This window comes from Triturus cristatus, chromosome 4_2 (assembly GCF_964204655.1).
Source record: "Triturus cristatus chromosome 4_2, aTriCri1.1, whole genome shotgun sequence".
Classification (NCBI taxonomy): domain Eukaryota; kingdom Metazoa; phylum Chordata; class Amphibia; order Caudata; family Salamandridae; genus Triturus; species Triturus cristatus.
The window spans coordinates 962,145,299-962,172,026 of record NC_140586.1 but is presented as its reverse complement, the minus strand read 5'-3'; the positions used below and the strand labels follow the sequence as shown (position 1 = coordinate 962,172,026).

General features: G+C 43.3%; 1 protein-coding gene and 1 pseudogene across 2 annotated transcripts in view; both read left to right on the top strand.

Moving 5' to 3' along the window:
- LOC146839139 (uncharacterized) overlaps positions 1 to 24,392 on the top strand; it is a 75,655-nt gene extending 51,263 nt beyond the window's left edge. Inside the window, exons 3-5 of the mRNA XM_085603145.1 lie at positions 15,934 to 16,005; positions 17,356 to 17,409; positions 18,539 to 24,392. Coding sequence (XP_085459271.1) covers positions 19,653 to 21,428 — 1,776 coding nt within the window. The 5' untranslated portion in view covers positions 15,934 to 16,005; positions 17,356 to 17,409; positions 18,539 to 19,652 and the 3' untranslated portion in view covers positions 21,429 to 24,392. The remainder of the gene's footprint in view (positions 1 to 15,933; positions 16,006 to 17,355; positions 17,410 to 18,538) is intronic.
- The window catches only part of LOC146839138 (uncharacterized), a 200,217-nt pseudogene that overhangs the window by 33,569 nt on the left and 139,920 nt on the right, over positions 1 to 26,728 (top strand). The gene's annotated exons all lie outside the window — the stretch shown is intronic.

Genomic DNA, 26,728 nt, shown 5'->3' with positions numbered 1-26,728 from the left:
TTATCGAGTCCGCTGACCTTGGCCCAAGACCCTGCAGCGTCGGGAATCAAACCGTGGTCCCGGGCCGACTTCTGCTTACGGGTCTGCCGCCTCTAACCAGTGAGCCACACCATATCATACCTTTCCTGCCTCGCCGCAGCTATTGAAGCTCCCAACACTTCACTACACGCGTACCTTGGTGAAGGAAGTGTCATTGAGGCAGTCCTTGTAAGTCTTTTATCTATGTCTTCTCATGTTGTTTTCCTGATGTCATCGCCGTCTGTAGCCACACTGGGTCTATTGTAGTGTGATATTATTTCCTGTAATGTCATGAACATCATTAGGCATAAAGGGATATGCTGCCATTTCCAGGGAAGTTGAGGTCCTAATCTCAACCACTGATCATTACATCACAACAGACCCGCCTTCCTCCACAGACCCCATGAGGCTTCCTCGCCCAGATACAAGGTAGAGCCGGATAACAGCCACTAACGCGTACCGCCACCTACAATTACACACTAAAAGGGACCGCGTGCTTCTAAAGCTCAAGGCTCATTGATCCTGGGCACAACGCGTGTAAAAACCAGTATTATGAGTGATTCTGTACCCTGCACTACAGAACTGCAGGAGTCATCCTGAAGTACTGGGTATTTTAGACCCAGCGGTGCAGGGGCACACACCCTATGACTTCTGGGTTTCACCCTGTTCCGGACCTACAGAAACACAGAGTCTTCTGGGTGAAGTCAAAGAATCGTTTATTGGCTGCAGACCAATGACAGGTATCCTAGAAGTACAACAGCGTGTATGTTCTCAGGAGACTGCTGAAAATCATGGAAACGGACTTCACTTTAAATAGGCCTTTTCTGGCCGCAAGCATACATTCCTGGGTTTTATGATACGGGCATATACAAGGATATATTACAAAGAAAAGACAGAGTCATGATGACCATCCCACATTCCAATTCGGCCAGCCCACAATGATTTACACAGTAAGGATCAGATCCCATATTTGATGTTGGCAGACCCCCCAATAAACATGAGCATCTCCTGTTTTGGGAAACAAGTCATAAAGCAGGAACAAGCAGGTGTGGAAGAGATCAGCCGGAGGTTGAGGGTAGAATGAAAGGGTTTTATGATGGGTCAAGCCCTGATGTTAATCACAGGTGGACGGAGGAAGGGGAGCTCGTGAGACCGGTTTGACCCGGGGCAGCAGAGCCAGCTGCCCAGGTCACAGAGAAGTCACGGGAAAGCCCATGTACTGTGAGGCCCGTATTTGCTCCATTATAGCCTATGTGAGGGCAATGACAAGATGGCCACTGCTTCCAAAATGGAACCCGCGTAGCGAAGCAGAATAACGTGTACACAGTGCATTCATAACTAGAACGGTATATAAAACACTCGTACATGCCGCATTTACCATTTGCGGTTCGCTAGTACCAAGATAGACAGGGGTAGAGCCCTGTCCCCTACGCGGTCCCAGAAAGTAAAGTACGACAGACCCTCCTTTTGCCCTTACATAGGCAATCACTATACCCATCTCAATCCGAGTCTAGGTCAATGTCCGCAAAGTCATGGAGATGTTGCTGTAGCATCATCCTATTACTTAGCTCGTCCCTCGATACAGGTTTCCTTACACATAAGGTAGCACAGAGGCCACATATCGCAGGAGCACACTGTATGCACAGACAGAACAGGAAAAGGATGGCTAAGATCATTCCAATGACCATCAGAACTTTCCAACCCCAGGCAGATATCAGTTCCCAGAACCATCCCATCACTGACCAATCTCCCTTATCCACGTGTATGGCGTCAGATATCTTATGGAGTTTGGAGATGGCTTGATACACTGTTGGAGCATTGTCTGGTATGAAAATGCAGCAACTGGATTGGATAACCTTGCATACTCCACCGCGGTCTGCTAGGATAACGTCTAGAACCATGCGGTTCTGTAAAGTCATAAGGCGATCCGCTTGGAGCTCAGCTGTCAGATTACTAAGGGCACCAGCCGTTACATTTATAGTGGATTCAACCACACGCGTCAGTTGTCGCAGGTTTCTACTATTGACCATAGGTCCCCAAAACGGTAGGAAACCCAAGAAGAAGTCTCCTGCTTCCTGACCGGCAGTGTCCTCCTTACTAATCACGCCTCTCACAACTCTGGTCTTGTGATAGTCGGAGGCGGCAGTGAATGTCGGCGGTAACAAATTCGCAATATAACATGTGCCCGAGAAATCAGGGGGCAGCCATGTATATGCTCGGTCATTACAGATGAAATATGTGCCCTTGGCAGCTAGAAACGCAGGGGAGAACTGTGACGGGAAAGTGTACGTTTCAGTACAGTCACTTCTTCCCAGTTGAGCTCTAGGATTCTGACCATTACCCTGTAAGCAGAACCGACCCATGTGGGGTACGACCCAGATTGGAGAGGAGATTTTCCGCTGTCTTTCACCCAGACTAATACTATACTCCGTCGCGTTCCATCCTACATAAGGTCTCAACTCTTCTTTGGGAATGGACGAGTATGCGTCGATATCTCTACTCATATCGGCAACTCCTTTCATCAAAGCCTTATTATTGGTGATGGGTCTGATGGAACGCGGTTGGCGAGGGGAGTACGTATCTAGAGCATAGAGAAACATGGTCTGGAATGCCCATGACGATCCATTGTAACTATACGGCAGCACCAGGTAGGGAATACCCTTGTTAATGGTATGTGGCATTATCCCACACACCCAGCAATTGGTCGTATTCATTACTAGTTGGTGCTGGTGCAAGAGCTGGATAAACGAGTTATTTACGAACTCTGATCGTCTAGTCTGCTCGTGCTCGGGCAAAGGGTGAAAAGAGTGAGAGGAGGCAGTAGAAGAAGATATAGGCTGTTGAGTGGGTGCAATGGGCTTTTGAGCGGAGAAAAACACAGATCCCACAATAAACATTACTATACTACACAGTGTAAAAAGGCACAAAAAGACAAAACATTTACTTTTCATAATTTTACATATCCTTGCTTTAAAGTTCATTTCCTCAACGGGTCTCTCCATCATAAAAAACTCCATCCTCTACTCGGGCCGCTCGCGGCGGATGAGTTTCTTCTGCTGAGGAGTATGCCTGTCAGTCCAGGGAAACGCCCTAGACCAACCAGAACCGTCGATCTAACGTCTTCGGCCTGTACCCCAAAGTCTTGGCACCGCGACCCTGCGGCAGAACCCGGATGGTGGTTCGAAAAACAAAAAATCAAGAAAGTCTTTTAGATGGGAGAACCAAAAATGTCAAAAAGGAAATAGTAAGGAAATCTTTATTTGTCCATGGGCCTAGGTCTCAAATTATAACGGAGACGACCAGGTGCTGTTTGGTCTCGAAACAAAAGTTCAGGCTGAGTGGTGTCCAGTCGATTTGATGGCGGCACAGCTTCCTGCAGAATATTGTCACTCTCTTGGTCTGAAACTGTGCCTCTTAGGCGTGCGTCACTGAATGGTATGAAACGAGGTACAGTGTCTGTCTCAGAGTCGGCGATACCCTCCTTGACCCACTGGTCATATGGCAGAGGCAAGGGGACTACTTTACAGTGGGTGCCATGGATCCAGTGCTTCTTCCCTTTCACTCGCACTGCTGATCTTGTCGACAGTAGAACACGGTGAGGGCCGATCCAGCGAGGCTCGTCGTTGCTCTTGCGCTGGAAATTCCAGACTAGCACCCACGTACCAGGGTTGATAGGGTGTCCAGGAGTCTCAGAGGCTTGAGGGAGAGTATCATGTACCTGTTGGTGCAAAACACGCAGTTTAACAGTCAAATCATACAGGTAATCGAGCAGTACTGGATGCTCTATTTCACTGAACTTCGTAGGCCTCGGTACACCCCATATGTTGGCCGGACGGCCAAAAACTACCTCATATGGACTAAGTCCCACTCGTGAGTGTACGGTCATTCTGGTGGACAGGAGTGCTAGAGGCAGAGCATCAGGCCATTTAAGACCGGTGCTCGCCTGGATTTTGGCCAACTTGAGCTTCAAGGCTCCATTGTAGCGCTCTACCAATCCAGCTGATTGGGGGTGATTTGCAGCATGGAATTTCTGCTGGATACCTAATCCTTCACATACATTCTTCATCACTTTACCCACAAACTCACTTCCGTTATCACACCACACCATTCTTGGCATTCCAAACCTAGGGAAAAATTCCTTCACAAGGGCTTTGGCGGTGGATAGGGCAGTGTTATCTTTCAGAGGATAAGCCTCTATCCATTTTGAGAAAGCACAAACAACCACCAGTACATATTTCAGGTTGTTGCATCTTTCCATGTGAATAAAGTCCAGCTGCAAAACTTCGAATGGACATGATGGGGGTGCAAAGTGACCAGCTGGAGTTGGGGTTCCCCTACCAGGGTTGTACTTCAAGCATACCATGCAATTCTTGACCACATTCTCTGCACACTTGGGAATCCCAGCATTCTGCCATACTGGAGCCAACAACTTGCATATACCTTTCGCACTGATGTGTGCCATTCCATGTGCCATAGTAACTACTGGAAGCACATATGCGTCAGGTAACAACCATCGCTTATGTTCTGTCAGATCGATCCAGCAACCATTCTCGTCCAACTTACCCATACTTTCTCTCCACTTGCTTAACTCTTCCTCTGTGGCTTCAGCTTGAAGCGACTTCACACTCTCTATTGTGTTTTCACACATCCCAACATCATTAACCCATCTTGCGGGGCCTGCAACATACATTCTAGTCTTCACATTCTGTGCCGTTTCTTTCGCGGTCTCATCAGCAAACGCATTCCCACGACCAACATCATCTGTGACTTTCCTGTGCGCACTGCATTTCATGATCGCAACTTGCAACGGTAGGGTCAGTGACTCAAGGAGATCATTCACCAACTTGCCATTCTGAATTTTAGCACCATGTGACGTCAGGAACCCACGCTCCTTCCACAGTCGCCCAAAATTATGGGCCACACCAAAGGCGTATTGGCTATCGGTGTATATGTTCACCCTCATTCCTTCAGACAACACGCACGCTCTCGTGAGGGCGATTAATTCTGCTGCTTGGGCCGAGTTATGTGGCACTCGTGCAGTTTCCACAACTGTGTGCAAAGTCGTGATAGCATATGCAGCAGTCGTGTCACCATTAGGGAGCTTGAAGCATGAACCATCCACCCATAAAGTACCATCACACTCAGTCAGGGGAGTATCTTTCAGATTCACTCTCCCTTTCGTCTCTTCTTCCGTTCTGAACAGACAATCATGTTGCTCAATCTCATCTGAGTCTGCTGGAATCGGCAATAACGTAGCTGGATTCAGTGTATTGCATCTCTTTATGTGTATGTGATTTGCTAACAGTGTAAGCCCGTAACCTGATAATCGCGCACTAGTCAAGTGCTGTGTCTTGGTCCTATTTAATAACGTGTCTACAGCATGTGGAACCATAACAATCAATGTGTTGTCCATTACCAAACCAGCAGATTGTCGGATAGACATAGCTGCAGCCGCTGTCGCTCTCAGACAGCTTGGCAATGCCCTCACTACAGGGTCCAAGGTGGATGAAAAATATGCGCACGGGCGCGGTCTGTCGCCAAAAGGCTGTGTTAACACTGACAACGCACAACCATCTTTCTCGTGAACATACAATGTAAAAGGCTTACTGTAGTCAGGGGTACCCAACACAGGAGCTGAGCACAATGCATTTCGCAACTCCACAAAACTTTTTTGGCACTCTTCAGACCATGGGATAGGATTCGGTGTGTCTTTACATGTTAATGCTAACAAAGGTTTTGCCAGCAAGGAAAAGCTAGGGATCCAATGCCTACAGTATGAGGTAATTCCCAAGAAAGCACGCACTTCTCTCTGTGTTTTTGGCACACTCAACTGTGCAATAGCTTGAATTCTCTCTGGGGTCAGTCTCCTTCCCTCCTTCGACAAGAGATGACCTAAGTAGGTCACTTCTTGTCGACAATATTGCAGCTTAGAGAGAGACACTTTGTGATGGAAAGCGGATAAATGGTGCAACAATGACAATGTAGCTTCTTTGCAGATCTTTTCAGTATCCGCAGCGATTAGTAAATCGTCCACGTACTGAATCAGGATAGCGCCACTAGGTAAAACAAGTGCATCAAGTTGTGCTTTCAAAGCTTGACTGTATATGGATGGACTCTCACAGTAGCCCTGGGGAGGGCGTTTGAAGCGGAAGCTTCGGCCTCCCAGACTAAAGCCAAAAATGTCTCTGCTCTCTTCCGCAATTGGGATACTAAAGAAAGCATTCTTCAAATCGATCACTGAAAACCATGCAGCAGAAGCTGGAATCATCGTTAACAAGGCAGTTATATCAGGGACAACTGGAAACTGTGGCACAACAATCTTATTAACCTCTCTAAGATCAATCACAAATCTGTAAACAGGTGGTTGTGAAGGGTCCGTTCGTTTTAAGACAGGTAAAATCGGACTGTTGCAAACGTTGCCTCTTGTTTCCTCAATCACACCCTTATTAATCAAGTCGCTGACAATGTCTGACAATGCTTTCTGGCCTTCATTAGAGATTTTATACTGGGGAATACGTGGCAGTCTGACATTAGCCTTTAGAGTCACCACGTATGGCGGTATCTCCAAGAGGCCCACATCATTGGGACCAGTAGCCCAAAGGGCATCCGGAAGGGATGACAATTCAGGCGGCATTGTATTCTTGGACAAGTACATCGGGGAAATCACTTTCTTGCCTAATGTAAGTTGTACTCCCGAAGGAGAACAATACAGCGTAGCATGCAATCTCTTCAACAAATCTAATCCCAACAAATTCTCTCCACAACCTGTTGTCAGAATCAGGGGTGCTTTCAGCTCGCAAGGTCCAACAGAAAGTGACATAGGACTAGAAATCGGGTTCCTAACAGGGGCGCCAGAAAAACCTACTGAAACATTGATGTCGCCAGACAAAGGTGCGCCAGGGAGTTTTGAATGCATAATTGAACTCTTTGCAGCACCAGTGTCTAGCAGAAAAGGCTCCGTTACATTTGCTGTAGTCACCTCAACATACGGTCCACTCTGATCCACTGGCACTGAAACAACTCCCTCTCTCTGTCTACGGCTGTCCTAGTAATCATTATTTTCCGCATCACCATCCTCTGCATAATAATCATTATTATAGTACTGGGCCGTATTACTAGTCGCATTAGCTTGCTGATCAAAGCTATTGATGGTATTTTGAGGCGGCAGAGGACGCGCGTTCTGGGGAACATTTCCACGCCCTCTACCTCTAGGAGCTTGCTGACCACCTCTACCTCTTGCGCCATACATATTACCGTTCCGCTGCATTAGTTTAGGGCAACTATATTTAAAATGACCTTCCTCTTTGCAGTATGAACATTGGTTGGGACCTACAGGGACACGTGGTTGATAATACCCATTCATTTGCTGATTGTTCTGAAACTGTTGGGGTTGGTGATAGACACCTTGGGGTTGCCTATAATTATTCTGACCTCCACGTGGTGGATAGGCCTGCTGTAAGAGGACCTTTGTCTTCAATTCCTTCGTTTTCTTTTCTGTCCTATCTTTCTCGTCTTTATCCCGATTTTCGTAATACTGTGCAGTAGCCAGTATTTGCGCTGAAGAAGAAACAGCCCAAGAACTCTCTGAATCTTTCAACTTTTTACACAGGTCAGGAAGTAAATTCTGCACAAACTTATCCACAAATAACCGTTGGCCACCCTCAGTACTCATATCCTGCCCACTGTGGTCAATAAACGTCTCTTCAAACCTGGTGAAGAAGTCTGACACTGTCTCATCCTTCTTCTGTTTGCATGCAGATAACTTGTCCCAGTTTACGCGCATCACAGGCATTATTGTCTTCATATACGTAATAATTCTACCAGGCAATTCAGCTACTAAAGGCTCAGGTTTCGCACCACCAGTTTGTCTAGCGTCAGCAGCAACAATGTTAGCCCATGTGTCTCCTAGTTCTGCATCGTGATCTACATTACGGATTGACCCCCATAAAGGCTGTGGAACAACATTACCAAACAACATGTCTATGTCGGCCAGATTCATAACGCATGACCCTGCCGTCTGTGACAACTCTTTATAATAACCTGCTGGGTTTTTACGGGGATCGGGTAAGGACTGCTTAAGCGCTAACACCTCAGAGCGCTTCCATGGAACATGCACCCAAACACGCTGGAAATGCGCTGCCACAGCGGGGTTACCACCGGCAGCTGCAACCGCTTCCTTGCATACCGGGGGAACTTCCCTCATAGGGTATTGTCGCGCTTTTACCTTTTTCCCCACAAGGACATCAGGTTCAAACAACGACTGTTGACAATCATCATTCCTGAAGGACAATACCACCGCAACTGCTTTATCTATTCCGCGGTCCACAATTATACCAGTTCCAAAATCGGACCTCACTCTACACAATTCCTGTGGGCTCGGATTCTTACCACTATCCTCCAATTCTTCACAGAGAATTTCACACATTTTCTCAAACACATATCTCTGTTTTGGGGCATCCCACTGATGGAAGACATTAACCACTGACTCCACATCATACAATGAAGGGAAAACAATCCATCTGCGCGCCATGCGATCTATTACCTTTTTCTCATCAGGGTTAGGCAACTGACTACGCAATTGCTTACGCTGCAAGCCAGGGGTGGGACCAGACGAATCAAAGAGAGGCGACATTAACGTAGTAACCACATTAGCTAAACGCTGTCGCGCCGAAGGAGAATTTGAAGCGAAAACAGGGGGAAAAACAGAGGGAAGAAAAGAGGATGTAGGAACAGGTACTGAAGTAGTGCAAGGAATAGTGTCAGAAGAGGCAGCTGCCGAACTAGGCAAAGTCGCAGGAAGTGCGGGGGCAGTCGGGAACACAGCTGGCGGTTGTGGCAAGGCTTGTAGTATATTCACTGGAGGTGGCATATTTACAAGCTGGGGAGGCGCAATGGCATTCTGAGCATACGGGGGTGGCGAACTCAACAAATGTGACATCAAGGGATCTTTCTCCTTTTCTTCGGACTCATTCTGCTTAGAGTGTGGTAAAGCTGGGTAACATTTGTCGATACCTAACTTGCGCTGCCTGTGCAATTGCTCACTCATTTGCTCCTCCTCATTATCTTTAAATTGTACAGCTGCTTGCATTACTGTCATACTTCTCTCTCTTTTATTCTTCTTCGCTAGCTGAATTTCCTTCTGTTTGGCTTCCTTTCGCCATAAGCGGAAAGAGTCAAACATCGCCGGCCGGGCTTTCTTCTTGAACAATTTAATATTCCAGAACCAGGCATCTTCGCTCACTAGTCTAGATCCAAACGTCAAAGGATTATCGATTACGATAGTCTCGTGAATACACGAGTCTTCTGGTTTTGGGGTTTGCAAACTCCAAATTACCCAATTACCAAATGATCCCGAAGGATACCAAAAACAAATGGGAGACGCTCCACTTATACTTAACTGAGTATTGCTGTTCAATGGCGTCACCAGAAGACTCTCTCGATTGTTTCGCTCTCTCAAACTCGTCAAGGGTCCAAAACAGGTCGATTAATCAGGGCAGCAGTCCTTCGTAGCCGTCGGGACGCGGAGAACCTCGCAGAAAAGACTTTCGGACCACGTCGACATGCAGGGGTCGATGAAGTGGTGGCCTTCCTCCGGAATTTCCACACGAAGCTCCTCACGAACCTCTGGCTTGGACTGGTACCGCTGAAATCGCCCTACGTTGGGCGCCAAACTGAAGTACTGGGTATTTTAGACCCAGCGGTGCAGGGGCACACACCCTATGACTTCTGGGTTTCACCCTGTTCCGGACCTACAGAAACACAGAGTCTTCTGGGTGAAGTCAAAGAATCGTTTATTGGCTGCAGACCAATGACAGGTATCCTAGAAGTACAACAGCGTGTATGTTCTCAGGAGACTGCTGAAAATCATGGAAACGGACTTCACTTTAAATAGGCCTTTTCTGGCCGCAAGCATACATTCCTGGGTTTTATGATACGGCCATATACAAGGATATATTACAAAGAAAAGACAGAGTCATGATGACCATCCCACATTCCAATTCGGCCAGCCCACAATGATTTACACAGTAAGGATCAGATCCCATATTTGATGTTGGCAGACCCCCCAATAAACATGAGCATCTCCTGTTTTGGGCAACAAGTCATAAAGCAGGAACAAGCAGGTGTGGAAGAGATCAGCCGGAGGTTGAGGGTAGAATGAAAGGGTTTTATGATGGGTCAAGCCCTGATGTTAATCACAGGTGGACGGAGGAAGGGGAGCTCGTGAGACCGGTTTGACCCGGGGCAGCAGAGCCAGCTGCCCAGGTCACAGAGAAGTCACAGGAAAGCCCATGTACTGTGAGGCCCGTATTTGCTCCATTATAGCCTATGTGAGAGCAATGACAAGATGGCCACTGCTTCCAAAATGGAACCCGCGTAGCGAAGCAGAATAACGTGTACACAGTGCATTCATAACTAGAACGGTATATAAAACACTCGTACATGCCGCATTTACCATTTGCGGTTCGCTAGTACCAAGATAGACAGGGGTAGAGCCCTGTCCCCTACGCGGTCCCAGAAAGTAAAGTACGACAATCCAAGCAGTTTCCTCGAGTCCTCACCGTGCACTGTGCCTTATACACACAAACGGTGATGTATCCTTCATAGACTTTAATCAATGTGATGTTTTGTAATCAGGTTCACTACACTGTACTGATGCACATAATGGTGACAACAAGAACACTAGCAATGTTTTCAGGGGAGGACATTACAGTCTACAAAACTCTACAAAGTGAATCCACTTGCAACATAACTGGCGAGGGAAAGCGCCCCTTACTTTGACTAGGATTGTGGTTGCCGCATGAACAGCATTATGCTTATTACGCTTCTCATTACGGTTATGAGAAACTTGAGGATTTATCAAAAGAGCATAATGTGAATTCAGCAATATGAGGTGTGACAATTGTACCATTGAGAACACATCTGAGAGAACTAATAAATACAATAAGAGATTGGAATGATGTGAAGAGATAAAAAACAAATTTACAACGAAGGGGAGAAAATAACAAAGAAAAAATTTAGAAATAGGGAATGCTGACGAATGTGGTTCAGAGTCGAAACAGTTGATGTAAAAGAATTTCCTTTGAGAAGTGCATGGAGGAGCGCATGTGCATGTGCCTTGGTCGACAGCTGATCTTTTGACATTCTGGACACATTTCCACAAGCTTAGAAGCAGCCAGAAAAGTGGGGCTCAGAGGGGGGAAGATTGTAACTGTTTTGAAGGTGCTGTGGATGAGTTTGAATATGGTCTTTGAAATTGTTGTCCCTAGAGATTTCTGGAATGACTTAAAGTTGGTTGTAAACTGGCCAGTTGAGGAGCCACAGAGTGAAGCGCCCCAAAATAACCCAAGATTGTTGTGCAAAAGTATAAAGAGTTGATCATTCAATTTAAAGACAAAGGATTAAGCAAGTCAATTGATTAAAAATAATGAGAGCGACACAAGTTTGTGCAGATTTACACAATATAGCAAAGTCGAAGACCGGACAAAGAGGGCGCGTGTGGTTTTGTGTCTGCCTGTCTTTTAGCGTTGCATCCAGAAATGTCTTTTCTCAAGGTATCAGTTTTACTAACCATGGCAATATAAATACCTAAAATATTAATAGTGTGCAGAATAAGACACACTCTTTGCCATGCTTGCAGCAAACTTGTAAATGGGAACATGAATCAGATGGCACAGAATGGGATGTCACAGCCAATGGTCCCAGCCCAACTGACCTCTGTGACGAGCATGTAGAATCAAAGGCATTCAAATTGGAACATTCCTTCAGTCTCGATGGCCCCACAGCCCAATACAGAATAAAATGCTAAATTCTCAACAAATTCAGGATTTCAACAAAATCCTTCAGTGATTAATATGGATTTTCCACATCTTGCATCTACACTAGCATTATGGGGCAAGATTCTAGAGTTTAGTGAATATTATAGTATTAGCTCTCAGCTGAGCCCGAGAGCCTGCCCCTTGAATGTTTTGATATTGCATACTATATTATTCACTGTACATCAAAATCATCACCTCTCTCACTGCTTGCTATATTTTCATTTTTACTTTTGTGAGATGATTATATGCATTTTAGCATGTAATATTAGAGTTATTTATGAGGTTTCTGTTTTATAAATTGTGGTGATACGGAATGGAGTTGCAGAGCGGAATGCACAGAGTTTTTGATCAATTCTGCATAATTCCGTGTAGTGGTACTCCGTCAACTACGCCCAGAACTTAGCAAACAGCTATAGGCTTGTGGCTTTAATCGATGTCGAGGTGAAATATTATGCTGGTCTACTTCTGGAAGATCTCATTACCTGGACAGATGAAAAATCTATTATACCCGTAAGTCAGACGGGCTTTTGAAAGGGCATGGGTACAACAACGAACATACTTGCCCTGTCCCTAATGATAGATGGAGCGAAAACAGCAAAACACCCCCTATTCATGTGTTTTATAGACTACTCGTAAGTGTTCGATAAAATCGACAGGAGCAAATTATGGCACAAGCTCAAGGATAAGTAAATACCATCACCTCTCCTAAACTAGTTAATTTTTCTCCACACAAATACGTGGGTACAAGTGTAGCTAGGAGATGGTAAGTTCCTGTCTCGAAACAGCCCTACAACCAAGGGACTCAAACAAGGGTGCGTCCTGGCACCAACACTTTTTAACGTGTATATGTCCGATCTATCATCAGAACTGGAAACCTGTAATTCGCATGCTCCAAAAATAGGAGGGCTGCTACTTTCCAACCTCCTGTATGCAGACGACCTCGTTCTGGTTAGTCGAACCCCCATTGGCCTTCAACATCTACTAGATACAACCAGTATATTCCGCAAACAATGGTTTAACCATCAACTATGACAAAATGAAGGTAATGAGGATTCATCCGAGAAAGAAAACCTCTAACTGCCGCTGGCCCCTGGCTAACTCAACAATAGAAGTAGTTGACCAATGCAAATACTTAGGAGTAATAATAGACAATAGAGGCACACTTAACTCACAAAAAGATGTCATCAAAAGAAGAAGCAACTCTATTGCGGCAGCAATGAAATCTATCAAACATAAAATCACCGGCCCAAATCTTACTCCACTTTTACAAGTCTGGCAAGGGAAGCCCATTCCGGCAATTACTTATGGGAGCGAGTGCCTGAGGGGAAGAGATGCGGCCATATTAGACAGCACTGTTTCAAGAGCAGCCAGAATGATTTTTAATCTACCCATGTACGTCTCACCGGTCCAAATAAGGTTAGAATTCGGCCTACAAAGCCAAGATTTGGCCCGCAAAGGAGCGTATGCCAAGAACTGGTACAAGAACATTGAATTCCTACCTATGGAACGAAATACATCGAAAGAGGGACTGTCCAGGTATGACCTATTTGATAGAATCAAAAGAGCGCCTGGGTCTGGAGGAACTTTGGGATATCTCAGGGTCTTACAATTGTTTTAAACATATCGTAGACAAAACAGTGAAAAACCTATCCCTATTAGAAGACAAGGCGGTACTAACAGAAAGAAACCACGGATGGTTTGTTGTGCAAAGCTATGTCAAGTCTTCTCTGCAATCTTACCTAGGCGTAGGTTTCAACAGGAGGAAGAAAGAAAAATATCTTCATCTTCGAAAGGGTATTTTACCAGCACTGCCGCACCTTCCCCCTTGGAAACGATCGCCGGGTCAGTCAAGATGCCGTTTATGTGAGGGAGCCAATGAAAGTGTATTACACCTTTTATGCATCTGCAGAGAACTACAAGCTGAACGTTGTCAGTTACTGAAGCCAGTCTTTGTAAGGATGGGGATAAGAACCTGCAGACAAGCTGTGATGGCAAGCCTCTGAGGTGGAGACGTTCAGCTAGCGTGCCGCTTTGTGCAATTTATGGAAGCGGTAGGGGAGAAACTTGGATCATTGAACACTTCACCATTGCAATAAAAAGATATTCCAGTGACACCTCACAGCAAACAACATATACCTAGGGTACCCCTCACCCGGATGACATAAGCTCCAGCAAACAGTCAACAGAAATTTACTGCTGCAGCTGCCCACAAAGCAACTGACAATTGCACACTTACCCCTCCACTGAGAACTGAGTACTCGTTTTATCAAATTTTAAGTCTTCTTGTATTGTATTGGACTACAATTTTTATAATTGTATCATTACTTTTAGCATAATGCACGGATATTTTATGGCATATTATTTTTAATTAGTTTCAAACTATTGACTTTGCTGCTATAACTTTTCTTTTTATGAGGAATTGTAAAGGTTTTAGTTAACTAGACAATAAACTACTTACATTACATTACAAATAATGTGTTCTCTCCGTCTAAAAACTTATAAAATGTACTGTTTTGCGATATTTGCTGGAATTGTTTTATTTTACCCTTTTCCAAAAGGCAGACTACATGTCAGTCCTCTTACTGATTTTGTACTTAAGAACTTTTCCTTGATTTTTAACTAAGCAGATTCTATGTCAGTTTGCTATTTGATATTATAGAAAAACGTTTTCTTATTTCTTAGCACACGTTTGTTTTTTTGGTCTGTCTATGTAGTAATTTCTGATTCTGGCTTTTGATATACTTTAGAGGTTAACTGTATATGATCCTCCTGAAAATATTATGATGATTATTTCTCTGACTGAGTAACCATGTTTATGCCTTCAGTAATTATTTTAAACCTTTAATAAAGCCTTATAGCTTGTTGTAGCTCCAAAGGCAAGGGCCTTTACCAAGAGGGCAATCCTTTAATGGACATAATTACCTGCTAAGGCTGACTATAAGGTCATTACAACATTTGCCCCATGAGGGCAGAATGTGTTAATTAATAAAACAAAGATGTCCCAGAGACCGAGGGGGTTGAAACACCTCCGGTTCTTCAAAACCTTTGTTTCACAGTTGTTGCTGTGAATGTTGAACCGTTAACAGCCGCATGCAGGACCACGGGGGTTAATTGTTGAACATTCACAGCAATAGCTGTGAAAGGAGGCTGAAGTCAGCCCCTGGTTCTCCCTGAGCTCAGCTAAACTGCTTTTCATCATTCAGTGGAGCCAGGGAGATGCAGGAGCTGAGTCGAAATCCCCCCTCTTCCGTCTGAGATGCCAGTGACACTGCGAGCTACGGGAGGAAGAAGGGGGGAGGCTCCTGGGTGCCCTGCTGCAGGCTCTATCTTCTGCCTTCTCCTGCCCAACTCATATATTTCGGAGAGGTAGGGGAAAGAGAGAGGCAGAGGCTGTGTATTAGAACAATGTAATGTTGAGAGCAGCGGGCCTATATCAGGTTTTAGAGGCTGCTGCTGCTCCGTTGTCTTCAGTGGAGATCTCAACATTCCAATGTTCTAAGCTTTGTCTTGCGAGGATTTATTCCAAATTCTAGTCCTTGGGTCACCGTCCTATAGGGCTCTCAAGACACTGACCCGCCGCATCACACCTCTAGATAATTTATAAATAAAAAGCGCCAACACATTGATGCTTTGCTGCTTCCATTGCTCAGCATGCGAACTCTGCACCAGCTTGAGCTTGAACTGCTGTTGCTCAGAGAACATGGTTTGTATAAATCTAAGAGTCTGGTTGACTGATTTATGAACGGTGTACAGAATTATGTACAAGGACTTTAACATGCCTTTTGTGAACCAGATTGTTTTGATTTGCAAGTTTCATGGGCTGAAAATGGGAAGATGGGCGTTATGAAGACGTGGACTGGGTTGTTGGGGTCTGTTCTCTGAGACTGTGGGTGCACTCCATATTCACAGAGACCTTTTCCAGCCAGGGATCGTGGTTCTTGAACCAAAAAAAGTATTTATTCATAACCAGAGTTGCTTGACAATGGCCTCCAGAGAACAAGAGATTCTTTTGTTTTGGAAGTTCAGGACGGTTATTTGGAAGATGGGATGAAGTGTGATTGTCGTCTGATGCTCAACTATTTCTTTACTTCCTTTCAAGGTATTCTGGGATGACCAGGCAGTGCAACGTGGCTGCCACCCTTGGAGGAACAAAAAATAAGATAACTGTCAGGTAAGGATTCTTATAACACCAAGTTTCCTTTTCCCCGGTTTCTTCTTTCTCTATTCCCTTTCTTGATCTCTGTTTTTTTTGCCTCTTCAGCTTTTACATTTGACTCCCTCTCTGCACTATTCTTGTTGTTATCAAACTTCTGATAATCACCTGATGGAGCCACATTCCTCCTGGAACATGTTGGGGTGTAGTGATAGTCCAGTTCCTTTTTAGATCCAAATGGAGGAAGGACCTTCGCACTCCTGGCTATTCTGTATGCTCAAAGGTATAGGTGTGATTGGTGGTGATTGGTTATCCCCCTGAGTTTGGGGAACAAAGTTAATGAGAATGATTTGCGCAGTTCCCTGCAGGGGAGAGCGTCCCCAATCGCACTCCTTGGATTTGTTCAATAAACTTTAAACCATTGGTAAATGTTTTCAAAGCGCCAATTTTTATTTATCTTCTTTTGTTCTTGTCAATTACTTTCATCATTGACCTTGATAATGTGATATTCACTATATTTTTTGTTTCTGTGCCCAATGCATTTCGGGCCTCGCCCTTCATCAGGGGGCTTAATCTGAAAGTAATTTACCCAGCCTTTGATCGAGTTATAAACCATTCTTTTAACTGAATACCAACCACACATTTATATTGAATGTAGACTGTGGTGAATATCTGCCTTTATGTTTTCAGATTAAGCCCCTGATTGATGAAGAGGCGAGGCCCGAAATGCATTGGGCACAAAAACAAAAAATATAGTGAATATCACATTATCAAGGTCAATGATGAAAGTAATTGACAAGAACAAAAGAAGATAAATAAAAATTGGCGCTTTGAAAACATTTACCAATGGTTTAAAGTTTATTGAACAAATCCAAGGAGTGCGATTGGGGACGCTCTCCCCTGCATTGAGCTGCGCAAATCATTCTCAGTTCCTTTTTAGGTCAGTTTTGCCCAGCAGTTCCTTAACTATTAGCACATTTGTCTCCTCCTCTACACCACATAATACTATCCTCCCTCGGTCTGTTCTTTCGGCATCTTTTCTCTCTGGATCTGACTTCCATCTTTTTGCGTTCTCCTATCCTTTTCTATCTTGTCTACTAAAAGCAAAAGACACAGTACATATGCGTGGACACAGGGCTTGCTTTAGGGTGGTGCGACCGGTGGAGCTGCACCTGGTGATGACCTTGGGGGCACTGTGGTTAGAAGTAAGTTATGGGTTTACAAGCATCTGCTGCAGAGTTTCCTGTGCTGGACCCTGTGGTGAGAATGGAAGATAGCCTTTTTTTCTCTTTCCTCTGTTTTGTGTTATTCTTTTCTTGACCCTTTTTGGTTTCCTTTAAGGTTGTGCTGTTTTTTTCTCTTTTTCAGGTGTTGCAGTGCCCAGGTCCTGTCGGAGGAGCGTGATGAGTTCTGGACCACCAAGTAAGTCCAATATTATCCGCACAATTTGAAATAGTGAATTCCACTGAGCTAACTGGACACAGCCTCAGTCTACGGTGGCATTTAAAGTAAGCCTGGGCAAAGCACTACGCTACGCTCGCGTAGTTTGCAAAGTTTGCGCTGCTTTGCGCTACACGAATTGCACGTAGCACAGTGCAAACACGCGTAGCATAGTGCAGCGGTCATTTTTTGCTTGCTCGCGGTCCTCAACGTCAAGTTGGTGACCACGAGCAAGCAAAATGACATCCCGGCGAGACTTTTTCCTCGTTCGCGATCAGCAACATCAAGTTATCATAAACATCCCGGCGTGATTCTCAACGCGGGGAGGTCAGGTTCCTCATTGCGAGTGGTCGCGTATGCTCGCGACCGCTCGCGATGAGAAACTACCAGTTTGCATTGAGAAAGCTGCCGCTCGAGTAAAAATCTACTCGAGCGGCAGAAAACTACAGCTCGCACTGTGCAAGATGCCGTTTTCAATAATTGCACAGTGCCGGAGGCTTGTCCGCACTGTGCAATCAATGAAAACGGCATCTTGCGCAGTGTGAACAGGGTACTACGCAGTTCGCGAAATGCTACGCGTAGTTCGCGTAGTGCGAAGTGCACTTTGCGTAGCTACGCATAGCGCTACTTCGCAAACTACGCCCAGGGTTAATTTAAAGCACTGAGTGCAACAAGGCCAATTCCATTGTTCAATAAAATGTACCTTCATAAATAACTGGAAAAATGAATAGATGAACAGTTTATGTGGGTAGAGAAGTAAATAACATCTGATAATTCATTAAAAGTATTACAAATATCTCATTGTGATGCCAGCCTTTGCCACAGAATTTGTAAATTGATAGTGTTGCCTGCTTCTGAGAATCTGTGCCACAATATATGTGCAACTTGTATTTCTTTCTTAAATATTAATTACGTTTGCTCTCACATCCTTGAGTTCCAGTGATCCAAAGCTCCCGATCTACACAGTGTCCCAGAGTTGTTTCACCACTATCAGAAATGCTACTCAACTGATTTCCTAGCTTGTTTTTGTCAATACTTTCTTGTGCAAATTATACGGTCATAAACATTTTTTCTTTGTGTTCATTTACAATCTCTGACTCCATTTCTACAGGTGACTGAAGCATGAACAGAAAAAAGAAGGTTTAAATTTAGTGAAACACAACGAAATGGATTATTTCAAGGAAAGTTAAAACATTCTCGAGCTCTAGAGAAGAAACACATTCTATGTGCCAGGAATGGTGAGGATGTTGGAGCGGAAGAAACTGGTGAATGTGAAATTTGTCAAATCCGTAAATGAAAATGACCATAAATGTTTACCAAGTGTCAGTAACTGAGATTAAGGAGAACATTGGCCACAATTGATCCCCACGCAGTGAACTTGAGAAAACTCAGTGTTGTAAATTCTGTTTGATGGTTTATGAGAAATGCTTTGGAGACCCAAACCCTCCCCAACAGATCAGCATCCGTAGACGTGTTGTGATGTGACAGAACCGTCAAAAAGACTAATATCCCCGGTTCACAAGCTCAAGCTTTTGTCTCCGTCTCCTGTGTTTCAGAGGAAAGAAAAGATTGTTTAAAAGAAACAAATTGTAAATACTCTTTCTCAGATGTCGTTTCGGCAAAGATGCTGGATTATCATTTCCAATATAGGAAGATTTTCCCCCACCAACTCTGTCTCTTGGGTTGATCCGAGTAGTTTCAAAGTGTCCTGTAACTTCAAAGTGGATCATGTACCTGTCTTAACCACTGAACAAAAAAGGATAGACTGGCACAGAAAGTATTAAAGGAGTCATTGTTACGCTATTGATAATTCATAAACCACCCTGGCATGCCCTAATCATCTGTCATTACTTGTATGAACAAACATACCGAACAGGCAAACACTAAAGCCCAAAGACCTTATCAGTGCTTTTAAAACTCCTAAATCAAATGTGATAAACTAGAATTACTAAATGAGACTAATTAAACTTGAGAGAATTCACCCCGGAATAACTTGGAGAAAATGAATCCATGAGGAGCCTCTTAGTAAATACAAGGGGCTCCTCGGTGAAAGTTTATAAGACAAGTGAGATAGGTGCCTTTAAAGGTAAGAAAATGATCTCTAGGTAAAAACTATCATTAGTTAAATACATATGTTAAGAAGAGCATCTGCATTGTAGTTTAGAAGTTAATACTGAGTTGTAACATAAACAAGTACACAATCAGAAATCTAATTCAGTCTTAAGATGACATGTATCCAGGAACAAACCCAACTTGGAGAAACAAACAACTCGAATAAGTGCAATGAATGTGAGAACATCTTTAGTTATCAATCCCACCTCACTAAATATAATAGAACTGATACTGGACAAAAACCTTTTCAGTGCCCTGAATGGCAGAAAGGCTTCAGTCGCAAATCCAACCTTACGGAACATGAAAAAACCCACACTGGACAAAAACATTATCAGTGCTCTGAATGCTGGAAACGCTTCAGTCGGAAATCCAGCCTCACTGTGCATGAAAGAACCCACACTGGACAAAAACCTCATCAGTGTTCTGAATGCTGGAAAAGCTTCAGTCGGAAATGCCACCTTACGGTACATCAAAGAACCCACACTGGACAAAAACATTATCAGTGCTCTGAATGCCAGAAAAGCTTCAGACAGAAAATAGGTCTCACTCGCCATGAGAGCACTCACACTGGGAAAAAACCTTATCAGTGCTCAGAATGCTGTAAAAGATTCAGTCAAAAATCCGACCTTACGGTACATGAAAGGACCCACACTGGGTATAAACCGTATCAGTGCTCTGAATGCTGGAAAAGCTTCAGTCACAAATCAAGTGTCGCTATACACACAAGAACCCACACTGGACAAAAACCATATCAGTGCTCCACGTGCAGAAAAAGATTCAGTTTTAGGAGCAGTCTGATTCAACATCAGGGAACCCACACTGGACAAAAACCTTATCAGTGCTCTGAATGCTGGAAAAGCTTCAGTCACAAATCCAACCTTACTGTACATGAAAGAACCCACACTGGGCATAAACCGTATCAGTGCTCTGAATGCCCAAAAAGTTTCTATTACAATTCCAGTTTAACTGTACATGAGAGAATCCATACTGGGCTCAGACCGTATCAGTGCTCTGAATGCCAGAAAAGCTTCAGTCGGAAAATAACTCTCACTCACCATGAGAGCACTCACACTGGGCACAAACCTTATCAATGCAAAGAATGCCAGAAAAGGTTCAAATTGAAAAAAAGTCTCACTTGCCATGAGAGCACTCACACTGGGCAAAAAACTTATCAGTGCTCTGAATGCTGGAAAAGCTTTAGTCAGAAATCCAACCTTACTGTGCATGAAAGAACCCACACTGGGCATAAACCTTATCAGTGCTCTGAATGCCGGGAAAGGTTCAGATTGAAAAAAAGTCTCACTAGACATGAAAGAACTCACACTGGAGAAAGACCTTATCAGTGCTCTGAATGCTGGAAACACTTCAGTCATAAATCCAGCCTTACTGTACATGAAAGGACCCACACTGGGTATAAACCGTATCAGTGCTCTGAATGCCCGAAAACATTCTATGAGAGATCCAGTTTAATTAATCACGAGAGAACTCACACTGGACAAAAACCTTATCAGTGCCCTGAATGCTGGAAAAGCTTCAGTAGCAAATCCAACCTCAATAGTCATGAAAGAACCCACACTGGACAAAAACCTTATCAGTGCTCTGAATGCTGGAAACACTTCAGTCATAAATCCAACCTTACTGTACATGAAAGAACTCACACTGGGCATAAACCGTATCAGTGCTCTGAATGCCCGAAAACATTCTATGAGAGATCCAGTTTATTTAAACACGAGAGAACTCACACTGGACAAAAACCTTATCGTGCTCTGAATGCTCGAAAAGCTTCAGTCAGAAAGCCCACTTTACTTCACATGAAAGAACCCACACTGGCCATAAACCGTATCAGTGCTCTGAATGCCCAAAAAGTTTCTATCACAAATCCGGTTTAACTGTACATGAGAGAATTCATACTCGGCTCAAACGTATAAGTGTTCTGAATGCCAGAAAAGCTTCAGTCATAAAATAACTCTCACTAGACATGAGAGAACTCACACTGGGCACAAACCTTATTATCTCTCTGAATGCTGGAAAAGTTTCAGCCGGAAATCTGGTCTCGTTCAACCTGCGACAACTTACCTGGAAAAAACGTTGTCCTTGTTCTAAATGCCAGGGAAGCGACAGCTGGCGATTCAGTTTGATTCAACAAGAGAGAACCCACAACGTAAAAGAAAATGATCCATACTTTCAATGTGACAAAAACTTCAGTTGTAAATGCAACCTCTCTACATGAGAGAGACAATGTGGGAGAATAAAAGGTGCACACTGTAAATCCTGAGGAGGAGCTTTCAGCATCGCAAAACTTCAGATGAAGCAGCCACAAAGACATCAATCCATCGATTGTCCTGCAAACTCTACTGAGAAAAGCACACAGCAAGGAATGGAAATGCTTGAATTAACTTCATTCCTTAGTAACTATTTGTGGCCTCATTCCATTCAGTGTGTTTTTTTCCCTGAGTGTTTATAATCCATGGCTCCAACCCACAAGGTCCATTCGATGCCGAACTTTAAGGCCACACCCCTAGGATCTAGAATCCAAGTAACTTCAAACTGTTTCCAGCCTAATGAGCCTCACCAGGGGGCTACAGTAGGAGTCCCTTTGTCGTAGGTCTCTATGGGACCAACATCTGTTCATGTCTGTGCCACGTAGGGCTGATCATTGAGAAAAACTAAAAGTGATGGAATGACTGGTAGTTGATCTCAGTAACATCCCACCACATCTTTTTCTAGCCTTTGTACTACTACAGACGAGGCCAACCATATGCAAACCATCCTTGGCTCCACTGTAAATTGTCCTAATGACTTCTGTTCCAATGGGACACAGCCTCGTATTACAAAGATCCACTTTAGCGGCCTCTTTTCATGTCCTTTTTGATACAAATGGAACCTGCTTCCCATCTGCTGAGGACAGTTTCACAAGCTTTACAATCACATCAGATACACCCAAGAGAGTCTCACAGATAATCGGACCTATTCATAAACTACAATAGGATGACTAAAATACAAAAAAATGCTATTCACAAACTACGTGCAGTCATTCTGCCTCTCCTGTCTTTTTCTTTGTGGAGTTGTCTGCCCCGACTGCAGAGATTCCGCACATGCTAGTATACTTTTTAGTAATAAATGTGGGAGTGACAGAGGGAGTGGCTGTAAAATGTGAAATACTTATGAATAAAAGGGAGGGGTTAAGGCAGGAGTAAGGAGGAGTATAGGGAGGGGTTTGGGAAGGACAGGCACTCGTCCACTAAGGAGTATGCCCATTTCTATTTACGAACCCCACTTATAAAGTCTTTCCAGCCATAATGTACCTAAAACAGTCGTAAATGTACTCCTGCTCAGAGCCGGAGTAAGTCCTACATCACACATGGCCATCCACTGGAACTGCAACTAGTTACAAATAAAAAATTCAACTGCAAAAATATCTCAAAAGAAAACCTTTTATTATTTTAATAAACATATGTTTTTTAATTTAAACACTGATATAACATTCATTTTTAATAAGGTATAATTACATTTATTACAATTAATTCTCTACATCACAATTAATAATTATGAATACATAATAAAAATTTTACTTAACTTTTAATTTAGGCTTTAGAATACAATTTTTTATATATTCAACTTGGGTGAAGCTCTCCCTGTGTAAAAAATGTAGGGAACATTTTATAAGTTTATCAAACTTGAAAAAAATAAAATATTTTTATGTTAAATATAAAGGTAAATTTATTTTATAACAAATAAAAGTGATACAACACTATTAACTTGAAATTTAATTATTTTAAACATGTTTTTTCAAAGGTTTGTATGAAAAATCCCATCTAAACTAAAATCCTTGTTTTTTCTATTATGTACTCATAATTACTAAATTTCCTTTCGCAACTCTGTTCAGAGGCGGAACTGCCATACAAAAAGTTATGGATAGAATTAATTGAAATTATTTATTTAATAGTTAAAACATTTTGTTTATTAAAAGGTTAACAACTTTTATCATGAAATAATTAATTTTAAAATATAGGTAATTTTGTAACAATCGTTTGAATTTAAATGCAGTTTTAGAAGGCATTACCAGTGCTCGGCTATGCGTGGTGCTGCATATATGTAGCACCACCCATAGTTCATTTTTGCTTCAGTAAGTTACATTTGTACATTTTGCTCCACATCTATTTAAGGGTGTGCAGACGTGCACGTCCACACTTGAGTAACTTTAATGTAATGGTGGATAGCTAAAAGTAGCAAAGTTACTCTATGAGCTTTCTTGCACGTATAGATTACTCACAGGTGTAAGATACCTTTGTGAATAACCCTCGAGGCGTCCAACTCGACCTGAGTATTTCATTTTTGTGGTAACGCTCAAGTGGATACGGGCACTTGGGCTTTTATTAGAGTGAATGGGATGATCGCAGCTTTTGTAACTGCTTAAAGTTTCCTAGATTTTGATGGCCGTAGATTCAGTTTCAAATTGATGACCAAACTCTACTCTGCGGAAAGTTTGCACTTCAAGCCACTTCTGTGCAGCTCATCACCTTCTACGACAGATTCAGCCAAAAACCTCGCATCAAATTCAAGTGCTGATCATCACCAGAGACTAAACTTACCTTTGTCCCCTCGAGCATAGCTAGCGAAGTCAGCTACAGTTTTGTATGTGACTTCCTGATTGATTCAGTGGAACAGCTTTTATTTTATTCATTTACCTTTTTGTTTGGTTTTGACAGGCGTTTTTGCTAATTAATAATCCTTTAATCACAGCCCTCCTTTAGATTTTGCTTCTGAATAATTATTACATATTCTTTTTTATCTAAACTTGGTTTAAATCTTAAAGTTCCTTGTCTATTTTTAATAAACTGTATTGAAATTTGTGACTGCCACTATTTTGCTTTACCTTCGAGCATGCCTTAGGCCATACTGCTCAAGCCACGTTACCAAAAGCGACCTAAGAACACTTTAGTTGAAGACACATTTACCTTTGCTGACCAAAGTTTGGGAAAATCAAAGCAGGCTGACTCCAGAAAGCACACTGCCTAGCTGGAAAGGTTACTCTCTTAGGTGGCATCTGCACCAGCTGTAGATGCAAAAAGCAAAGATTATGAGGGAAGCTGTTGGTATCTGTGCCCCCTGAATTTGAGACTGCCACCCTCTCAAACAGTTGAAAGAGCTAAAGATGCACCCTTCAGGCATTCAAGTCTCAGCAACTAAGACTGCTCGCTCCTGTCATACAACACTCTCACTGGTACCTGAATCACACTCCCTGTGCAATGTACAAACTTTTATATAAACAAGTTGTGTTGTGCTTTGTGAGCAGGCTTTCACCCCCCTTTGTATGTAAATGAGTATCTGTGATCAGACACCCCAGGCTCCCATTTCTTCTAGTGCGGATGATAATGTGAGAACTGTAACGAGATCACAAACAAGGGCTGTATTGAGAAATAATAGGCTTCCAAGTCACACAGTAGTTTGTAGTTCTTTATTAGTCTTTTATATGTACGTCCCTCCATCCCTTTCCAAGGTAGAGTATAGTTTGCGAAGCGCGACTCTCTTGTGGCCCGCTCCCCAGATTAAGTCCAAAAGAAAAGAAACAGAGTCCAATTTCCTGAAGAAGCGCGGGTAAACTGGGGGGGGGGGGGGGTGGGTCAAGAAGCAGTATAAATGTATTAACAGCATTTTTGCAACTCCACTCTACCCATGGGTCGATAGTGGCAGCGAGCCCCAAAACGACAGGGAGCTGCAAACATTGGACATCACCTAAGTTGCCCTGTATAAGTTCTTAATCGGTGTGGTAAGTTCACCGCTAAATACCTGAAGATGTCATGGTGCCACCCCCGTGCTAATTGGGGCAGCACTTCCTGTTCTAAGTTGTGAGTTTGCGCATGGGATATAAGCTGGATTTGGTCCAATTTAGCCTCAGTCCAGAAGCCCTACCAAAATCATCTAGAACCTCCATCACCTGCGATAGATACGCCTGCACGTTCCTGAGGTACACAAATGCATCATCAGCATACATTGATATGGCCTTGTAATGGAGACGGAGTTCCATGTACACACATTGCTATGTTAGCATAAGCGTCTTAGATTTAAAACGCCATCTTGCCACTTTTGCTGCTTTTGCACATGACACTGCAGGTAGCTGTTATTATAAGAAAATCTGCTTGCTTGCTTTTTCTTCACAAGAGAAAGGTCTGTTGTTCACATCCCTAGATGTGCACCGTGACCTTGGTCTGAACACTGTGTGCAGAAGCCGTCAGGGTCAAATAACAATGTATGCTTTTGAATTCATGTTGATCGGCCCACGCTCTAGACATAACACGCACACAGCTGCAAATATCTGAAACTCGAGTGCCTTTAATATTGCATTTTGCATGCATGATTCAGACATTTTGGAGAAGACTTTTTCCAGACACAGAGCAGAGCTGATCCTGTGATGTGATTCACCTATGCTGATCTTTACGGTATGGGGTTCCTCATTCAAACCTAGAGAGCTTCTATCAGTTTAATAATACTAGCTTTGTTATGAAGGGAGGGTGACTATAATCCACTATCATATATAACATGATTTCTCCCTTCATTTTATATGGTATTGTAACAATGCTGATGGTTTTATTTTTAATCATTTGTCTGCTTATGTTAGCCAAAGTACTGCATCTTAGGGCACGTAGATAAATATAAACATTTTAAACTATAATGTGTCTCTGATTACTCTTGTTGTGGACTGATATGAGAATAATAACGAAAAGGTCTTTCTGATTCCCACCATTCCTGAGAGTACTCTAAGTCGCTTGTTCTGGGTTGTCTAATGATTGGTAGCTTCGAGATGATACGGAGAACGAATGAGACACTGATGCTAGTCGGATAGGGGTTCTGTGTACTGAGGTGAGTTTTTGGTACACTGCAATTCACTGAGGTCCTGGTTTCCTGCGCATAGTTCTGTGCATGAGCAGAATCCCTGCAACAAGGTGCACCTAACGTTCATGATTTGACGCACCTTAGTAGTGCTTATATTAAGTCCACAACGCCCTCACTCTTGTTTCCGGATAACGGGAGTGACGGCTTTAACCTACCTAATATTTACTATAGGTTCGAGCAAGCTTGTCCATTAAAAAGGTTTTTTATATATACCCTTTTTGTGCTACTGTTAATAAAAATTGTTTTTCTTCTCTGTGTCCTTATGGCTGAAGTCGCTATCGCGGCGCATAGCCGC